At 37.8% G+C, this 18,678-nt stretch overlaps 1 protein-coding gene across 2 annotated transcripts; it reads left to right on the forward strand.

The window, feature by feature from the left end:
* The first annotated feature begins 512 nt into the window (after positions 1–512).
* On the forward strand, positions 513–18,407 carry LOC145217989 (uncharacterized). Of its 2 annotated transcripts, XM_080085393.1 has the most exons (11): positions 513–1,040; positions 1,380–1,490; positions 10,785–10,986; positions 12,256–12,415; positions 12,971–13,119; positions 13,578–13,751; positions 14,138–14,365; positions 14,644–14,816; positions 15,972–16,074; positions 16,684–16,752; positions 17,098–18,407. In XM_080085393.1, exons 3-11 carry the CDS (start codon positions 10,791–10,793, stop codon positions 17,496–17,498), a joined length of 1,653 nt encoding a protein of 550 aa, XP_079941519.1. In that variant the 5' UTR covers positions 513–1,040; positions 1,380–1,490; positions 10,785–10,790; the 3' UTR covers positions 17,499–18,407. The 2 variants fall into 2 exon arrangements, with proteins under 2 accessions (XP_079941519.1, XP_079941526.1); XM_080085400.1 differs by lacking the exon at positions 10,785–10,986 and having other exon boundaries at positions 514–1,040.
* Positions 18,408–18,678: the final 271 nt, after the last annotated feature.

Consider the following 18,678-nt stretch of genomic DNA (forward strand, 5'->3'; position numbering starts at 1 on the left):
TGATTTGACACAAAGGTTTGATTAAATCTTTTTTTCTTGTCATTTTGTTGCACATGTCGACGCATACCAACACTTGTGGGTTGCATAATGTTTTGTGCTAACTGATTTGAATACGTATCAGAATACAGCCCCATTTGTGCGTGTAGATTCGCTTTGTTTGTACATAGGGACTTCAACGAACTACCAACCGAATACAAGCATACAATTTGCCTACTGGTAGTTTCGATTGTATTTAAAAAATATGCTACTCATATTTGTATTGTCAAACTCGCAAATTGTTTTGCGTTCCATAAACAATCACCTCGCTTATCAACCGTGCCGGTAGTTACACTTACCCCACTCTTTTAATCTAAATGCTGTTATTTGCTGACCACATTTGGGGGATTCCCGATAATCCCACTTTCGCTCGGCTTTCCCGCCTTTTCCGCACTGTTGATGAATTTAATTTGAAAGGCACGCGCACGCCCTAAACAAACAAACATGTTTTTCGGTCTGGGGCGGAAGTGTTTTCAGTCGTTTTTAAATTTTAATCGTGTATTCGCCCGCTAGGCATATCACCTTGTTTATGTTTGTGTAGATCGAATCACCCGTGCTAATAACACCAGGCCGCTTTTTTATTTGATGAAACCCCCTAATTAGAGCTTGTGTTCAGGAGAAAACTTTGCAATACATTATATGGAGCACCCCTGGCGTTATGACGTTCATATCGTTGTATATTAATTTCAAAATACGCGTATAGAGAGAGACAGCTATGGAAGTTGATGTAAACAACCCTTATTTCAGATGTCAATAAAGCAATTTAACTGTTTAAAGATTGCAATTCTTTTTTAATCAAATAGTATGTCTTGCAACGTTGTGTGTTTACCCGATTTTAAACAAAAGACGAAGCTGCAAAAACGGATCCCGCTATGATATCCCTCGCATCATGCTTTGTACAGTACTGTGTGCCAGCTCTGGTATGTGGTTTTTCTTTGCACAATGATTATGTGCTACAATGCCACAGTATTTCCAGAGCAGTCAGCAACCTCTCAGGGAAAAAGGTGAGTCTCATCATGTAAACATCTTGATCACTACTTGGTCAAAAACACAAATATCTTGAAAAATTTTGGTTCAAATTAACAAAGCTTAAATTTTTTTTTAAGTCCAAAGGATCTGGATGCCGTAAGTTGTTTAAATGCCTAAAAATCATTTATATTTGGTAATTTAAATCCTGAAGAATTATGAAAAGTGGATTTCAATAGTTTGAATGCAATACTAACTTGTAAAAATAATTTTACTTGAAAACATGAAGTAAATGTTTTTAATTCAGATATCATAATTTTTTGCAACCTCAGTTAACCAAGTGTTAACAATATATTTAAACAAATTTTGTACTCCAGTTTTTTAAGGTGAAACAAGTGGTTCTGAAATGTATGCCAACAAAACACTGACAGACCCCAAGTCTGGAAATAAAATATGGATTATGTTCAGAATACAATGTTTGAAATGAGGTAAATGTAAAAATAATATGGGATTAGACTATTTGCATAAAGATACATCTGTCATGTCGCATGCTTCAATATGACTTTCCTGGAATGTTAAAACTTTTATGATTGGTACACTCTGTTTGATTGTTGGATTATTTTTAGCGCTGTTTGGATAATTTCCTTAGTTCTTTTTACTGCTGCTGGAAGTAGAGCAAGAAATGCAATAAATTATCTGCCAGTAAATCCATCAATAGGTGCCTACAAATCGAGTCAGCACATTGTGCAGAATATTTTTCCACACACCAAGATTAAAAAAATGGTAAGACATGTACAACTGACATTGGACATCATCCAAGCACAACATCACTTGAATAACTGCAGCAAAATCGAACCGTACCGCAACAAATAGTCTTGTATGGGCAACCAAGTCACATATTCTCTCTCTCTCTTTCTCTCTCTCTCTCTCTCTCTCTCTCTCTCTCTCTCTCTCTCTCTCTCTCTCTCTCTATATATATATATATATATATATATATATATATATATATATATATAATGCTATGTATATATATAGCATTTTCTTCAGTTTTAAATATTTTAGATGCTAGCTGAGTCATGTTATGCAAAACAAGAAGGGTGGCACATATTGTCATTTTCATTTTTACACTGTGACCCATTTTCTAACCTAGTTATATATCCTACACTTATTTTATAATCAGTCCCATGTCAGTCACCTTTTTTTAACCTTAGTGTTTCGGCCAGCAGAAACTTATGCCCCCACACATGCAAACTTGTAAATATTGCCTTTTACGAAATAGCTATGCTAGATGTTGGTGCTAGTAGAAACAGGGCAATAAAAGCATCTGCAGAAATAATCATTTTATATAAGGTACAAACTATACTAGTTGCGTTTAGGCCCGACATTGTTAAAAAATTCGCCCCTTTTAGGGGGCTAGTGGGGTAAATATTGGCGCTACAGGGTAAAACACAACAATTTACACCCATAAGGGGCAAAATAAACAAACTGTATCAATTTTATCCAACTCGGACATTGATTAAAAAAGTCACTCATTTTAAGGGGTCAATGGGGTAACTATTGCGACTGCAGTGTGAAACACATCAATCAAAACCTATAATGACAAAATGAACAAACTGTTCCAATTTCATCCAATTGGGACAATGTATATATATAAAAAATTACATCTACACGACCATATCTACCATCTGTAAAAGTTTCTTCCTAATCCATCAAACATTTCATGCCAAAAGTGCATGGATAAACTTCCAGGAACAAAACAGAATAACAAATAAAAATTAAAAAAACAGTGCAAAACGAAGATGTGTCTCCTTCATGGGAAGGGACTCATAATAAACCACATTACAGTAAAACCAATGGACGATAAAATCCTTGGGAAAACAGATGGTTTTGATCTATTACTAAAGTTGTCATTTTGATAATTTGATCATAATAAACCAAATCTGAGTTTTTCTTTAACAATTCTGTTTTCCAAAAACCTCTTTCCGTCAGACGATGATAGAGAGACGCTTATAAATTAACACAAACGTGAAATGGATATTTTTATCCTGACGAACACAAGGCAGAAAGTTAACCACCATTTTGTCAATATTTTGCACATTAGGACGAAATCTTGACTTGAATTACTAAGTTTTGTCAATAGCAAGCGCCTTGGTCCAAGCATGGGGTTGATTACACTTTAACAACGGTTAATCATTAATAAAAAAATTGCGCCGGACTGATCTAGGCATCGCTTGGGATTTGAAGGCAATAACAAATTTATTTTAATTGAAGCATGAACCAGCTGCGCGTTCTTTGTGATGATTATAGCCTGGTTTATAAAGTTTGTTTATGGTGACGTAACATTCTTGTTCTAAAATCTAAAGACAAATAAGCATGTATCCAGTGGAAGCTGTGAGTGGAATCCATGAATATTTCACACAAAGATTCAAAAGTCAGCGTAGAGTTTAAGTCTTGGTGATGTTTTACTTGAGTCAGTAAATGATCTTTATTTTTTTGTAATACCGAGATTTCGAGGCCACTTTCTTAAAAGGCGAATGTTGAATCACATGGCGTAAATACAATTCTTATCAACCTCGACAGTTGCGTGGCGAGTTCCACTATATATCGGTACACACTGACTTTCTTCGTTTCAAGGACTGCCATGACAATCTTGTTTGCTTTTTCACCACAGCGGTTTTTCTACTAAAGCTTTGAGTCATCTTTGTTTGGTGGCACTATAGTTAATGTAGGCTAATACGGAGAATAGCGTAATTACTCAACGTGTTGTTTGACAGGACCTAAATTTGGTCATGTTCCTATTTAACCTGAGCAGTTATAACAGACCAAGGTTTAGTAGATTCACGAGGCCCTGTAGAATTTTGTACCCTATATAAACATGCTAAAACTGGAGGTAAAATTTACAGACACGTCTAGCCGTCTCGAAAGACTGCCTTGCTGTTTGACTTTGACAATCGTAATAAGCACGGTACAGATTTGCGTTCACTGATTTGTTTAATGTTACTACTTCACAAGCACAATGCTTTAAACATCGACAAAGGCCCTAATTAAAGTCAGCTATTTTGCCTATACCAGTTATAGTCGGTGGTTGGATTCAAATGTTTTGTCACCTGGTTCTATCACAAAAGTCATATTTTCAGCTGGTTCTTTTATAGTGTTACAAAAGTCCATTGACAGTAACCAGTAATGCTAACCGATTAGCTGATCTCATAAAATTTCGTGAGACGGTTCTGTACAACCGGTGCGAACCGGCTGAATCCCACCACTGGTTATAATGTGTTCAAGGTGCAGAAAACCAAAAATTATTGGCACAACGTCATGGCCCGCATTTCGAGTACGTATACAACGAATACAGTTAATTGATAACACTCGTTTTTACTTTTGCAATTAAGTTCATTTCGTAAAAGGTTCGGGTTTCGGCCGCATTTTCAAAATAGTTCGGGCCGTAACTTTAACAAGCCAAAACAGCTTATTCGGTAAAAAGGATTTTGCAACCGAAACTCCATTGCACCATTTCTTACAATCGTGTGTCTACGTACATACGCATGTTTGGTTTCCAAACCCAGTCCTTCACTTTTGTTAGTTCCTAAAACAATCTCTAACCGCACACCCTGTCTGAAGAACTGGTACAATTTTATGGCCTTGAAGGCGAAACACTTGGTTTAGGAACCCGGATTGTTAGACTATATGACACCACACCCAGTTACACGTAACAAAGAATATTTTTAGATGTCACAGAAAATTGGAGTAGTTGGATAAAGTTTAAATGTTCAAAGCCTTATAAAGCTGCTTTTTGGTGGATTAATATTGTTTTGATGTGATTTGTACAGAAAACCAATTTTTTTAACCACAATTGGACTTGCGATTCCTTGTACAGGTGAACCCTGTTCGTAAACTTGGCTTTGTAACTTCAATATTATTTATCAGTGATTGATTTTTCGCAGCTTTTGTTTGCTATTGTGATTTTGATCGATTCATCCCTAAATGTAAATGTAAATGTCAACTTGAACAACCATCGAAATGTAGTGCTGAATAACAATTGTAAGTTACAAAACGTGACAAACCATTATGCCTTAAAGTTTTGTTTGGAAACTTTGCTTCCCACCAAACATTGCTCATCTTGGCATTTCCATTACACAATGCTGCCATGTTTGATTTGCCTGCCTTCTTCAGTTTACTTGATAGTGAAGATATGTTACATTAACGAAACAGTGGCTGAAGATAGCCCAGCAATCAGTTGACCCGTCATCCGTATTTTAGTATAGACGAAAAGCAGTGTTAGTAACTCGTTTTTCTGTTGCAAATGGGGCGTTCAGTTGACGTAAAGGTTGACTTATGTAAAGTTCGACATTTGTCAGCAGCGCGTTGCTACTCAAACACTACCGTTAAGCAAACATACCGTTGATACGTGTTTCTGCAAAACACTTTTGAAAGTATACGTGAACGTGCGGACACAAAAGCGTGAAAGGGATTGGGTTTGACGCTTTAAATAAAACGTGCATCGTGTTGCTATATTCTCGAAACAACGCTTATTTGATTGGCAGGTTATGAGTATGTAAAAAAGCATCGAACCTCAGTAATAAAAAAATTATCAATTATCTGTTTTGTGGGACTTTCTGCACCTGGCATATGAACTGTTTCATGTAAAAAAACATTTTGAAACGATTTATCGAACATTTTAGTATTTGCTTCGTCGGTCTAAAAAACGTCGATGTTACTGATTTGTAAAGCAAATTTTACTACAAAAACTCGACCTGTTCCAACACTAGTGATGTGTTTAAGAAACCTATGATGATTAAATATCCAAGGGACTAAAGCGCTTCAAAAATACGAGGTCTTGCGCTGTCTAGCGTCACAGTGAAGGTATTGAGAATTTCCGTTCACGTCATTCGGTTCTACCTCTCAGCTAAACAATTTCCCTTTCAAGTTTCACAACTGCCACAGTGAAAGAGTTGTGTGTGTGCGCTGGTTTCCAGGAAGTGATTAAAAGTTTCAACTACATATCTGCCGCAATAAGAAAGATTGCCTACGCAAGGTTCTCTCTGTCTTCCTGCGGTGTCGTATAGGTGTGATTAGTGTGATCCCTTGAAACGGGTTTTCTTACAAACGATTGTGTCTAGCGATTTGTATAGTTGTAAGACTGCACTTTATCTAAAGTTGGAAGACCATATAACATGATTATAAAGCAGTTACCTTGTCAAGTGCTGTAGTTGAGTACACAGATTTTGTTTGAAAAAGTGATGGCAGTCCAGTCTACATGTCTGAAAAGCTTCGCTTGTTTACTCTGAGACGGTGCCGTGCGCATAAATTTGCAAGTGCCTCAAATCATCACGTGTCGTAAGGTTGCTCGGGTTTAAGCGATCGTGTTTTGTTTTCGTATAATAAAGATTGCTATCGACAGCCGTTTCCTAAAATCGGTGGTTTTATTTAAAGACTTCCTTTGTTATTACATTTAGTTGTCTTTGCTGGCAAGATTTAGAAATATTTATTGTATTTAGAAATATTATTGTAAGAACCCCATCAGTTATTACTCCTGACGTTTCTTCCTGTGGGGTGTGTACTTCGTTTGACTACTTGTATTTTCTGGTGTGCATTCATCCGTCTTTTGATTTAAAATGACTAATTGAATTGCATTAGATCTAGTTTATGTGCCAAATTACCATATTACCATAAGCAAAACTTGCACTTACAGTGATGACCAACGTTTTTTTAATTAAAGTAGTTTTTAGATGTTAACCTGTTTTTGTTGATAATATTAACACAAATCCAGTGCACAACACGGGGCCAGCGGACATTGTGCATGGTTTGGTTGAAAAATGAGTCGCGTAAGCGGATTAGTTACTTTGCGGACTATGTTGTTATTAAGGTTCATTTCTTGAATCGTACACTGTTGTAATTATTGATGTTTGTTTGGTTGTATAACAAAAAAAGTTCCAAGTTCTCAACATAATGCAAGTAATTGCCTGGACATCGAATATAGTGTGACGCGGGACTATTAAGTTAGAATCTATTACAAATTTTGCGTGCTTAGTTTTTTGTTGTTCTTAGAATAAGATAAATCCTGTGTCAAATTGAACAAAACTGATGCCGATGTTTCCTACGTCTTGAATTCATATCCTGAGATAACTGATAGACTGTCCAGTCTCCGCAAACCGTATTTCCTCCTAGCCAATCGTTGTCGACACTCGACACCACGATATTTCAACCGCTACCCCATCGATTTTAGTTATAATACGGGACAAAAAGGACAGAAATGTATGCAGGTTTATGCTAAAATGATTAGAACAGTCTCGAGGTTTTTAGAACAGTTTCGAGACTCAGTGGGGTGTTTATGTTTGTATATTTCATTTTTATCCCCGGAGGGCGGGCAACGCCTGAATGCGTTATGTCCACAATGAGCCTGCAATCGAGCTGCCAGTTTTATTACAAGCGCGTTGACTTATTTTTATTTGATTGGTTCAATTAAGGAAGTTGGTGATTTCAATTCAGTTCTACCAATCGGGAATACTGGGTTGGAGCAATCCTGCTCAAGTTCTCTACTTATACTTTGCGTCTTGATACAACGAATAAGTTTAATACAGATTTCAAATGATCTATCCAAATTTGTTTTTCAACAATAAACTTTACAAATGTACAGTTTAACACAACGCAGTTTTAAAACTGTAACCTATAACCCAAATATTTTGGAACAGTCAAATGTGTTCTTGTTTGTTGTGGTATCGCCACAGGTACCTGAAACTTTGAAAACACTTCGACACCTTTTCCTCTTCCGTCAACTTTGCTGTAATTCGTCCGACGTTTTGGCGCCTCACTTACATTTTCTTTATCAGGGAAATCAACACATCGTGCGTACTTAAGCGCCCACACGCTTCGACAAACACGATTACTGCAGGACAAGAATAGTGATTAGTTGTTGAGCACATAAAAACACATTCCACTATTTTCTACATGTTTGATCATGTGAAACGTTTAAAGCAGGGGTGCACAACCTGCTGCCGTACGGCCACATGCGGCCCCAGAGACGAGTTTATACGGCCGTGAACATGTGGATTAAAATATATGTACTGGCGGCTGTGGCGTAAATCAAACTCTTGTCAATTAATATCACTTGGAAACAGCCCTGAAAAGATTTTGTCGGGCGGGAACTAGTATTGTCAGCGTAATAGGCATATGCGTCAGACTTTTTGTGCGCCCATTGTGTTCAAATAATAAGTAAAAGCAGGCGCTACAAGCGTCACAATATATTGGATGACGTCAACACACTGATCTCCATGCACTGCTCAGCTCGATCTTTGCACCAAGTTAGAAATTATTATGGACTTTTCAGGCGCAATTGGATGGTATATACGAGATAAACCTATTTCCTCACATCAGTAATACTGAAACAAAAACAAGCAAATAATTGTCGGCCGTTGGTGAAATATAAGTATCTGCGATGCGGCCGTCATATGGCGAAAAGGTTGCGCACCCCTGGTTTGCAGCTTAACTTTGCCAAACAGCTATGCAGCGCATAACAAAACAGCAAATCCATATTGTTAAATTGTATGGCACATTTGCTTCGCTAAATAACTTCCTGTGGTTTTCCCTTTGTTCGACTTTCCTGGAAAATTTTGTGCTTTGTACCGAATCACGGATTGGGCTTTTGAAATGGAAGTATTTTCAAGAAACTTTTACATAATTGTGCGCATGAAGCTTCTTTACAACACCCAAAACATTAGTTCAATAATTACCACAGATATTTGGACATAGTTGCAACATGGTTCAGTTAACAATGCTTGAATAACCTAATAAATAGAATCACGACACAAGGTTTCATTTCTCATTAGCCCGAATTTAATTCTACACTCACAGCGTAGCCTTCAGCTGCACCACAAAAGCCGACGTTGGCATTTTCTATGACGATCAGCGTTCGGTGTCAATTTTCCAGTGGAAATCCGGTCTTTATACAGCATTGCTGTCGATCCACGGATATTCCCGCCTCCAGATGTGAGAGTGAGAGTGAGACTGAAATAACATTATATTACGTGCTAGACGCCAGTATCATGTTTTTGAACCATAGGCACCAACGTTATTTAGGCATATTGTTTAGGGCCCATTTCTGAACACGCACATGTACAAAAAAGGTCACTACACCAAATGTAATAATTCACCTGCAAAATCTCAAGAAAATTAAAGACAATCTTGTTTGACAAAAGAATGTTTCTTGTGCATTTTGGGACATAATTCCCCTTACCATGTAACATTTTCATGACTTTTTACCCGAAAATGAGTTAAAAATCGCGTAGGCTTTATGCTCACCGTTTTTCTTCTGCCTACCCTTTTCCTTCGGTGCCTTTTTTCTTCAGTTTTGAAATCGCGAAAAACAAGCATGTCTGTTACCTATCATTGGTAAGCATCAATATATCGATGCTGGCTTGTTTGACCACTTGTAGGCATTTAGACGCGATTTATTTATCGACTATTACTTAAAAGCATATGTTTTCTAGAAACCTCATGTTTGTTAGTAAGCCGTAAGTATTACAATTACACAGTCAGAATTGAGGAAGTGTTGTTTCTGAGGAGGTAAAACTCTTTTACTATATTAAGCGTTTTTTTTTAAACGCCGAAAACGTAGAAAAATAACCGACTTTAAACATAAAGTGCGCCTGTTCGCTTTGCGGTCTTTAGTGTAGTTTAAATCCAATTTGAAATTTTACGAGTTGAAACAAAACAAATAGTGTACTTTTGATTGTAAATTATTTGTAAGTAATTTATTGTAGTTGCCGACCCTTCGGGTAAGAAAGCAAGCTGTTGGCCTAAATGCAATCGCTAAACTTCCTCTTTCAATCATGATTGACCGCAGCTTTCGTGCAAGGCACCCTTTTTCCTTTAAAATTTTCGAAATCCGATGTATGATGTGGTGCCTTCGTGAGGATTTAGTCTTAGGTACACACACGCTGGCTGTACTGATGTGTACGCAGTTCAGGCATTCAACTATAGTGCTGGTTCTTTTTTCACTGCGTTACAAACAGCGAATGTTAGATATGCAATGCGATATTTATAAAAGCTTCAGCATGACAAATCAACTACAGGTTTTTCTTACATCTGCCTATAAAGCTGGTTTCCACACAACTTGACTGCAGTCATTACGCACATTGCTTATAGCGCTTTGAACGTACAGAGCTGTCTGAAATGTTTCATTCGTTCTGATCAGATTTTGTGCAGACGAGTCCAGTATATTATGTTAACAATGTTTTTGTGTGGCGCTAACTGGTCTTCTAACTACTATTTGCCGATTTAAAAGGACCCCTGGGCCAGGGGCCCTGGCACGCTTGCCAAGTTTGGCACGCGAGGTGATTTTTCATGGCACGTCAAGCGATTTACTTGTTGATATTCAAGTATCTGTAGACAGAATTTAAACTGTTGCAAAGCTTGTTTTTGGTTTGTTATTATGTAAATGTCCTAAAATCCAGCGTACATGTACAAATCTGTCTGCCTTCAGATTAATATTGAGGTCATCTGGCAGCAACCATTCTTCCTCACAAAAATGTTGGCCACGGAGTCATTATACCATTTGGAAATAACAAGTGAATGGGCACGTATCCTCTTAAAGGTTCTTGACCCTTGTAATAGACGATTCATTGGCTTGATTTCGAAATTTACTGGTACCTGATTTTGCTGTAACTCGCACATACCTTTTTTTGGCCTTATCCTAAACTTTATAAACATGGATTTACTTTAATCTGACCCAATTTTTCCTTTGAGTTCAAAAAAAGTATGCAACCTGATATTAACTTTTGTTTCAGTGCTAAATGTTGTCGTTGCGAACACTTCGTCTACTGGCAGTTATGCTCAAAGTTATTTTTCTTTTGATATTTGCAACGGTCATCATTAGTGCAGACTATGTTTCCCTGAGAAAGTGTCCAACTACTGGAGACAGGACGCAAAATATCTGCGGAGAAACTTGTATGGCGATGAAGGAGTACAATCTCCCACGCATAAATCGAGGTTTTTATTTTTGTTTATGCATGTTTTGTGTATTATGTACGAATCCTTCCCTGAAGGGGACGCATATTGATTTCACTCTGTTAATTATGGGTCCCCTTCTATGAAGGGGACACATATTGTTTTTGTCCGTTTTTTTTTTCTTTTTTTGTCTAACGCTGATTTGTTAAACGCGTTTGGTCAAGAAAGAGTGCTCCAAATTTAATGAAATTTACACAAATGTTAGTTATTAATCCAAATTTGATCCTCCTGAAGTTTGACCCCAAATGACCTAGCGGTTCACCCGCAGGCCCCCAAAACGTATTTTTTTTAAAAAAAACGGCTGTACTGACTAAAGTACAGCATCTCTGAGTGATATGCTGTGTTGTTTGGTGCAACATAAGATATTTCAAAGAATTTGGTATCTTTTCGATTCACCCATTTTCACCCCTTAAACCCCCAAATATTCATTTCCGTGTAACGCTGGTTTGTTAAATGCGTTTGGTCAAGAAAGAGTGCTTTAAATTTATTCAAATTTGCACAGATGTTAGTTATTGTTCCAAATTTCATCCTCCTTAAGTTTGACCCCAAACGACCCAGTGGTTCACCCACAGCCCCCCGACCCCGTATCGTATAGAATATATAAAATGCAAGTATATCAGAAAGCCACCTTTCTAGTTTGTTTGTTTGTTTTTCTTTACCTTGAGGTTTGTTCATGCACTTTTGCCATGAAATCTCTTGTAGATTTGGATGAAACTTTAACAGATTGTAGATATAGTCATGTAGATGTGCCATTTGTTTCGTTTGACTTGATAACCCAATATTTACCCCACTAGCCCCCTATAATGGGTGATTTTTTAAACAATGTCTGAATTGACTGAAATTTGAATAGCTTGTACAATTTTCCGTGTCAGTTTATGTGTTCATCTTTGTAGCCCCAATATTTACCCCGCTAGCCCCCTAAAATGGGTTAATTTTTAAACAATGTCAGGATTGGATGAAATTTGGATGTCTTGTACAATTTTCCAGTTAGAAAAAGTCGATTGTTGTGTTTGACCCTGTAGTCCCAACATTTACCCCCACCAGATACTCTTGCTAAGCCACCCTTCTAGTTAGGAAAGTTTGCCGCCCTTGTAGTTAGTAAAGATATTTATGTTGACTAAATGACCCAACAGTCAAACTGGGTATAGCTTGGCCTTAAAATTCATCAACTTATCAAGTCCGGACTGTGGTTTTAATGCTGAATACAAACTTTGGGATGAAAACTAAAATTGTGCCATTTTTGTGTCTCAGGTGACCGTATCGATCTTCGTAGAGCTGAGATGATTTTGTTGGGCCGAAGGGTTTACACAAAGTGTAACAAAACCTTCTCTTGGTGGTTTAATGACGACGTGAAACATATTAAAAGCAATATTTCAGACATCAAACTCACTTTATATTTTGTGCCATATGGGTAAGTATACCATTCTTGTTGAGGAGTCAATTGTTACGTTTTCCCTGCAGTCCTACCATATACTCACATTTTGAGGAGTTGATTGCTCAGTTTTACCTTGTAACTGTAGCCCCACCGTTTACCGACTAATGCCCCAAAAGCGTGAAACTTGTAAACAATGAACAAATTGGATGAAATTTATACAGTTTATGAAATACATCATTTTGAGATGTCGATTGATATCTTTTACTTTGTAGCCACACCATTAACACCTTAAAAGGGGCAAAACTTGTAAACAATGTCTGATTTGGATGAAATTTTGTAGAATATGACATTTTGAGATGTTGATAGTTAAGTTTTACCCTTTTATTTCCCACTAACCCACCAAAAGGGTGGAATTTACCACTCTAGATATATACCTTAAATACCTAAGAGGTAAAATGTGGTTAAACAAAAACGGTATATAGCTGCAGTAGGTTCAGCCATTATCCACCAACTGTGCCCTTTATTGTTTTGCGCTCCATTTTAACGTGCTTAAACAGTATATTTATTACTCAACTCAACTTATTTTTGTAGACATAATCTGAGTAGACCAGGCGAAGCCACTTGCTGTGGAGTTCCACTGACCCAAAAAAGCTGTACATTTGATGTTAAAGAAAGGGGAAAGTTATACTTTGGTCTAATGCTAAATAAAGATATGTTCGGCGTTACGAGTTTTATTCACGGTAAGGCCAGTCATATTGTAAATGTTGCGTGACCCGTTATATTGTTTACATAAAAGTCTGATTTTTTACAGATACCAATAAAACTAGTTTTTTTACAAAACGTTTACTTTTTGTGGAAGGAATTTTATATTTAATATTTTGAAAAAGGGGGCACATGGAATTAAATAATTTTGAAAAGCACTTGTAACGTTTTCATATTCAGTTACCACAAACTTACAGACGACACTTCAAAATTCGCAGAAAAGTTTTACTGACATAACAAAGGATGCTTTTGAACGCACTTTAAACGTGTCATATTGGACTAATCATGGTTTTGCATTTTTTGAGCGAATTGCGAAGCTCAGGAGTAGGATAAAAAAACGATTTTTAAGTCTTCCTGATCACTGTAACTGTAACGGTATTGTCACAATTTAATCTTCGTGTTGAACATTTTTAAACCTTGATCGTTTTACGCGCAGAGTTTTCCACACCTGTTGAAACCTGCAACAAAATTGCAAACAAAACCTACGTGTGCACGTCGCAGGGGATTATAAAATTCAAAGAGTATAGCTATTCCCATACAAACGCCGAAGCACACGGAAAAGACGTAATTACAAAAGCATTGTCCGCCAAGTGTCACACGGTGCCCAGAGGTAAGCGTGGCGCCTCTAGGTGTTTTTTTTACGCTGTTCGAACCCAGGACACTCCCGGGGACGAATCCCGATCAGGTTTTTTATGTCTGTACCACATTTTGAAGTCCAAGTTCGGGCAGGAACTTGGCCGAACGGTCCGGCGCGCCTCAAGGTTTTGGTATAATTTAACATGCTACAAACCTGGACACCAACATGTGGTAGCTGATCCGATGTACTATATTGCACATTTAAGATTTTAAATCAAATTTATATTTTTTTGCAATTTTATTTAGGCGTTTGTCCTCAAATGTGTATTTGTTTTGCCACACCAACATTAAACAGTATTGTATCCTGAAAAACCTTTAGTGGGTTTGATGAAAATTATAGTTTGAGACAATGTTTTTTAGAAACGGTAATGGAGTTTGGGGTTGAGCTTGGACAGCACATAGCAAAAGACTTCTTCAATCGCCAAATTTGGAACATCACTGGTTACCATGGTGATACCACCAACTGCAGTGTGGACGTTTTTGATGTAGCAAGAAACGTGACGGTTAATGTTACAGACGGTGACCTCGTGTGCTATTTGTACGAGGCGGACGATGCAAAAATGAACCATTTCTGTATGCCTGGAAAAGGTAAGTGTTCACTTGCCAGAAACTTTACATTTTACTTCGGTCAAAATTTGAAATATCTTTTTGTAGAAAACACTAAACAAGCGTTTTGTCTACCCGGTTACATTTTAACAAAATTTGTTGTACAACTGGCCTGATTCTAAACCTAAAAATGAAAAACTAATATTTTGTTTAGAATCACACCAGTTAAACGACAATTTTTTTTCTCAAATGTCGACGTTGAAAATCAATCACACAAACCAAAACAGTCAATTTTAACATTTTTATTTTGTGGGCTAAAGAAGCAACGAACAATAAACCAATTGGAATGTTGGAAACAACGGATATTGGTCTTGTAGTGGGGTTTTCAGCTCTTGGTCTTATCTTACTTGTGATCATCGTTTGTTTGGGTCGAAAGTTTGGTAAAAACGCCAAAAAAGAGATCATGGCATGGAGGAAAATTCCGGAAAATATAGTAAGTTCTATTTTCATTTCAACGGTTCACAGCTGTTGTAAAGCGGTCCAATTTTTTGTTCAATTTACGGTAGTTCTGTAAATTACCGGGACTCTTTGATATGCCTAGTTACTTTTTAGTCGCGTGTTACTTTTCAGTCACTCTGTGATAGTTACTTTTTAGTTGCATGCTTAGGCACCATCAGGAGCAATTTTACTAAAACTTTTCCTTTGCTGAAAATTCCGATTTGTTAGTAACGCGGCAGTAGTGCCGCTTCAAACAAAAGCGGCTTCCTAAGAAGTTTAAACAGTAAAGTCCTTACTGTTTAGTAAACTCTTATTTTTTCATGTCCTTGTGTTCACGGCAGCCCTATTGGGTCCTTTTGGGTCAATTATTATGTACTGCGGTTGTTGGGTGAACAGAAACATACTTTTAATTGTCATCAGCATAGTATATTGTCTTCGTCTTGGTAGTTATAGCTTTGGAAGGACAGTTGTTGTCAAACGGGGGTGATCAATGAAAACCGCCTCCGGTCTTGTGGCATGCTCTTAGTGCTTCCTGTGCATGCACGGGAAAATCCAAGTATCCTGGCGAGGCTCTGTTGCAAACGACTTCCGCGAACGTGCATAATGGTTTCTGTATACCTGTCAATAAACCTTGATTGCTTTTTATGCGTATTTTAGCTTCAGTGCATTTATCAAATTAAAACAATGAGTGCTGCAATGAAGGGGGCTTTTTAGCAAAATATGCCAAGCTTATACCGGTAACGACCTTGCACGCTTTGGCAAGACCTGTGTGCAAAATTTACTGATAGATGGCGCAAAATGCAATAGCGGAAGTGAGTAGTTAAGCCGGGACAGGATTTAAAAAAAACTCCTAACCTACCGAATTTTTTTACGAGGTTCGAACCCAGGACACTCCCGGGGACGAATCCCGATCAGGTTTTTTATGTCTTTATATGGTTCAGGCGCGCTGGACCATTCGGCCAAGTTCCTGCCCTAACCGCATTTTCACCTCTCATTTTCAGGCACACAGTAATCTTGCGCCACTTATCGGTATTTCCAACGTTTCGTTTGATGTTTGTTACAATATCAGTAGATCCACTATTTTTCAATAGCCCAGCAGATTTAAACGGCAGCGGTAACAGGAACGTTAATTGTAATCATCTTTTTGCAGGTGAAAATGGGCAACACTTTGGAAAACAAACCGACAGAACTTCCTCCAATGGATGATAAGGAAATACCTGACACTTTTGTTCCCGGGGAAGTTACATGCGTAGGTAAGGTACTTAAATAAAAGTCATTTTGTTACCAGGGTGACGAGCTCGTCTATAATTTGGTTCAGTTCAACAGTAATGAAATCAGGGAGTCGAACCGAAACTGAACCCGAACCCGCGAACCGGTTTAAGCGGTTAATGTCATTAAACCCGAACCGAACCCGAACCCCTAATTACGATTTTCTAAAAACCCGAGCCGGAGTTAAACCCCATATTTTGTTTGACGTTGGACCCGAACCGGAACCTAACTAGTAAATAATGCAGTCTGTTTTATATTTTGCGAGTTTTTTCAAAACATCGCACTGCAGAATACATGAGATAACACTTATAGGGCGTGTCAAAAACAACAGTGCACGGGCAAAATTCTTTTGGAGTTTTATGCTGCCAGGTAGATGATGGAAAGAATTAAATCAAAACGAATAACAATTTGAACCGGTTTAAAAACCGCAAACCGGTTCGGACCGGATGATTTGCCCAAACCGGAACAAAATCCGAACCCGAAAAAAATCATTTTTAAAAACCGGATCCGAACCCGAACCCCTAAAAACAAAACCAAGTGAACCTGAACCGAACCTGAACCCATTATGACAAGCGGTTCATGTTTTATTGCAGCTTTACCTTCGCCCGCTGAAAACAATCGAGACGAAGAAATTGGTTTGCTGAAAAGTGAATTTATAAAAGGTATATTTAAAGTATATTTTTTGTTGAGAGGCTTTTGATCCATATCTGGGCCTTCAACAGAGTTTAAGTAACATTTTGACAAGTTATCACTGTAGTCTACTAAATTAGCTGCGTAAATGTTGTTTTTATAATCTTTTATAAGGACAAAACGTAACACCCGATTTAAAAGTCCATTGGTGTAAACTAGCTGGTAACTTTCTTAAGGACGTAGAAAATGCGTGATTCAACAGATTTAAAGTCTCTGCTAAAGTGGTAATTCTGATTAGGGTACCAGCTTTAACCGTGCAAAATTTACCGTATTAAAGAAGAGTTACCGTATTAAAAAGCGTGTTTGCATTTTTGCAGAGGATCGAGCACCAAGGGCCGGAGATTACATTCAGCGAAACGAATCACTTCGTGCTGTAAATGAAGACAATCATATCGGCAGCTGCATGGGGATCGACACAGAACTGGATTCTTCCAGCGATGAAAGCAGCCTCACGTCTACACAATACGCGCAAATGCGGACGTCGAAGCAGTCAAGCGAATCCAGTGACAGCAATAATGTGGATACCGGGAACCTGAACTCTTGTCCCGGAAAAATTGACCTCATATTCCCGTTGCAGTGTGTTGAAGCTGTCAATGTTTCCGGGCTGGCATTAAATGTCGAGGACATTGACGGACCAGTCCCTGGAACGGAAGAACAAATATTTCAGACGTTGTTTCTGAAATTGAATGAGACGAGTTTAACTGATGGAGTTCACTAAGACACTTGCATGCATGATAAAACTAAACCACCAAAACCAAATTTACGTAAAAAATTAAGTTCACGTAAATACGCGTTTGTATGCATTAAGAGAAATTTGTGCGCATGCATGTCTGCTGCAATCGAAATCGATACATTACTTCACTTTGAAAAGAATAAATTAAAACCATGCCGGTATGCTAACTGTTTGGTGCGGTATGAACACCGTGACGACAGAAAAAACGTTTTTTGCCGTTATGTAAAACCAAGTTGTCGGCTCACTTTTCGTGAGATAAAATTAAAGGTAAGTCCTCTTCCTATACATTTGTCAAACAAACTGTGTTTAGAATAATCGCGCCGCCATGTGCTTCTTCATGTTGCTCATTAAACTTCAAGATTGCCTGTTTTGGCGGGACGAAAACGAATTTGTCTTCTTCCACGCAAGCGTGTGTTTCACATCTATTTTCAGTGAGGTTTGCACATTGGTCTTTGGCAAATGCAGTAGCCCTATATGCAGCCTGCCCTTTGCGTATGAAGTATTGTCTAGGCCTACATTGCTGCTTTTCATGCTGCTGTGTTGTAGTTTGATAGAATCTAGGGCCTAGATGATCTGTTTATACCATGGATTAACATAAGTTACTCAAGAACACTTTGTTCGCTGTTTTCGTTTTTTGCAGATTTTAATAAATTTACAAAACGTGTTTGTACTTCAGAGCGTGTCACCTTGCTGGTAAACTAGCTTGGAACTAAATAATTTTTAATCGCCTAACAGCACAAAAGTTTTTACAAACGGCACACAGCATTGAGCGAGATTTTTTTAAAGGGTAGAGCTACTAACACCGTAACGCACACGACACCCAAAGTCGATTAGGGGGCGTAAAGAGCTGAATTTTTTATTTAGCGGCTATAAATGGGTTGGGTTGGGAAATAAGTTTTTAAATTTTTTACATTAGTAACTAATTTTTGTGGTTAGTTTTATTGAATTTTAAGTGCTAATACCTTACCCCGACCCTAATAGCCCTAACCGTAAGCATTTTTGGAGATACAACCAAATCGACTTTGGGTGTCGTGTGCGTTATGGTGTTAGTAGCTCTACCTTTTTTAAGTATGTGACCATAGAGCACTAATAAGTGCTCTATGATGTGACGGGAATCCAATGAAAACTAGTTCAATTTCGCCTCATAATCTCTTTGTGAGTTGGT

This window comes from Phallusia mammillata, chromosome 1 (assembly GCF_965637545.1).
Source record: "Phallusia mammillata chromosome 1, kaPhaMamm4.hap1.1, whole genome shotgun sequence".
In the NCBI taxonomy this organism is placed as follows: Eukaryota; Metazoa; Chordata; class Ascidiacea; order Phlebobranchia; family Ascidiidae; genus Phallusia; species Phallusia mammillata.

Excerpts from the sequence above, each read along its gene's own strand:
- LOC145217989 (XM_080085393.1), top strand. The coding sequence starts at position 10,791 with ATGTTGTCGTTGCGAACACTTCGTCTACTGGCAGTTATGCTCAAAGTT. Across the intron at positions 13,120-13,577 it reads CGTTACGAGTTTTATTCACG|AGTTTTCCACACCTGTTGAA; the intron begins GTAAGGCCAGTC and ends TTTTACGCGCAG. Across the intron at positions 16,753-17,097 it reads GAAAAGTGAATTTATAAAAG|AGGATCGAGCACCAAGGGCC; the intron begins GTATATTTAAAG and ends GCATTTTTGCAG.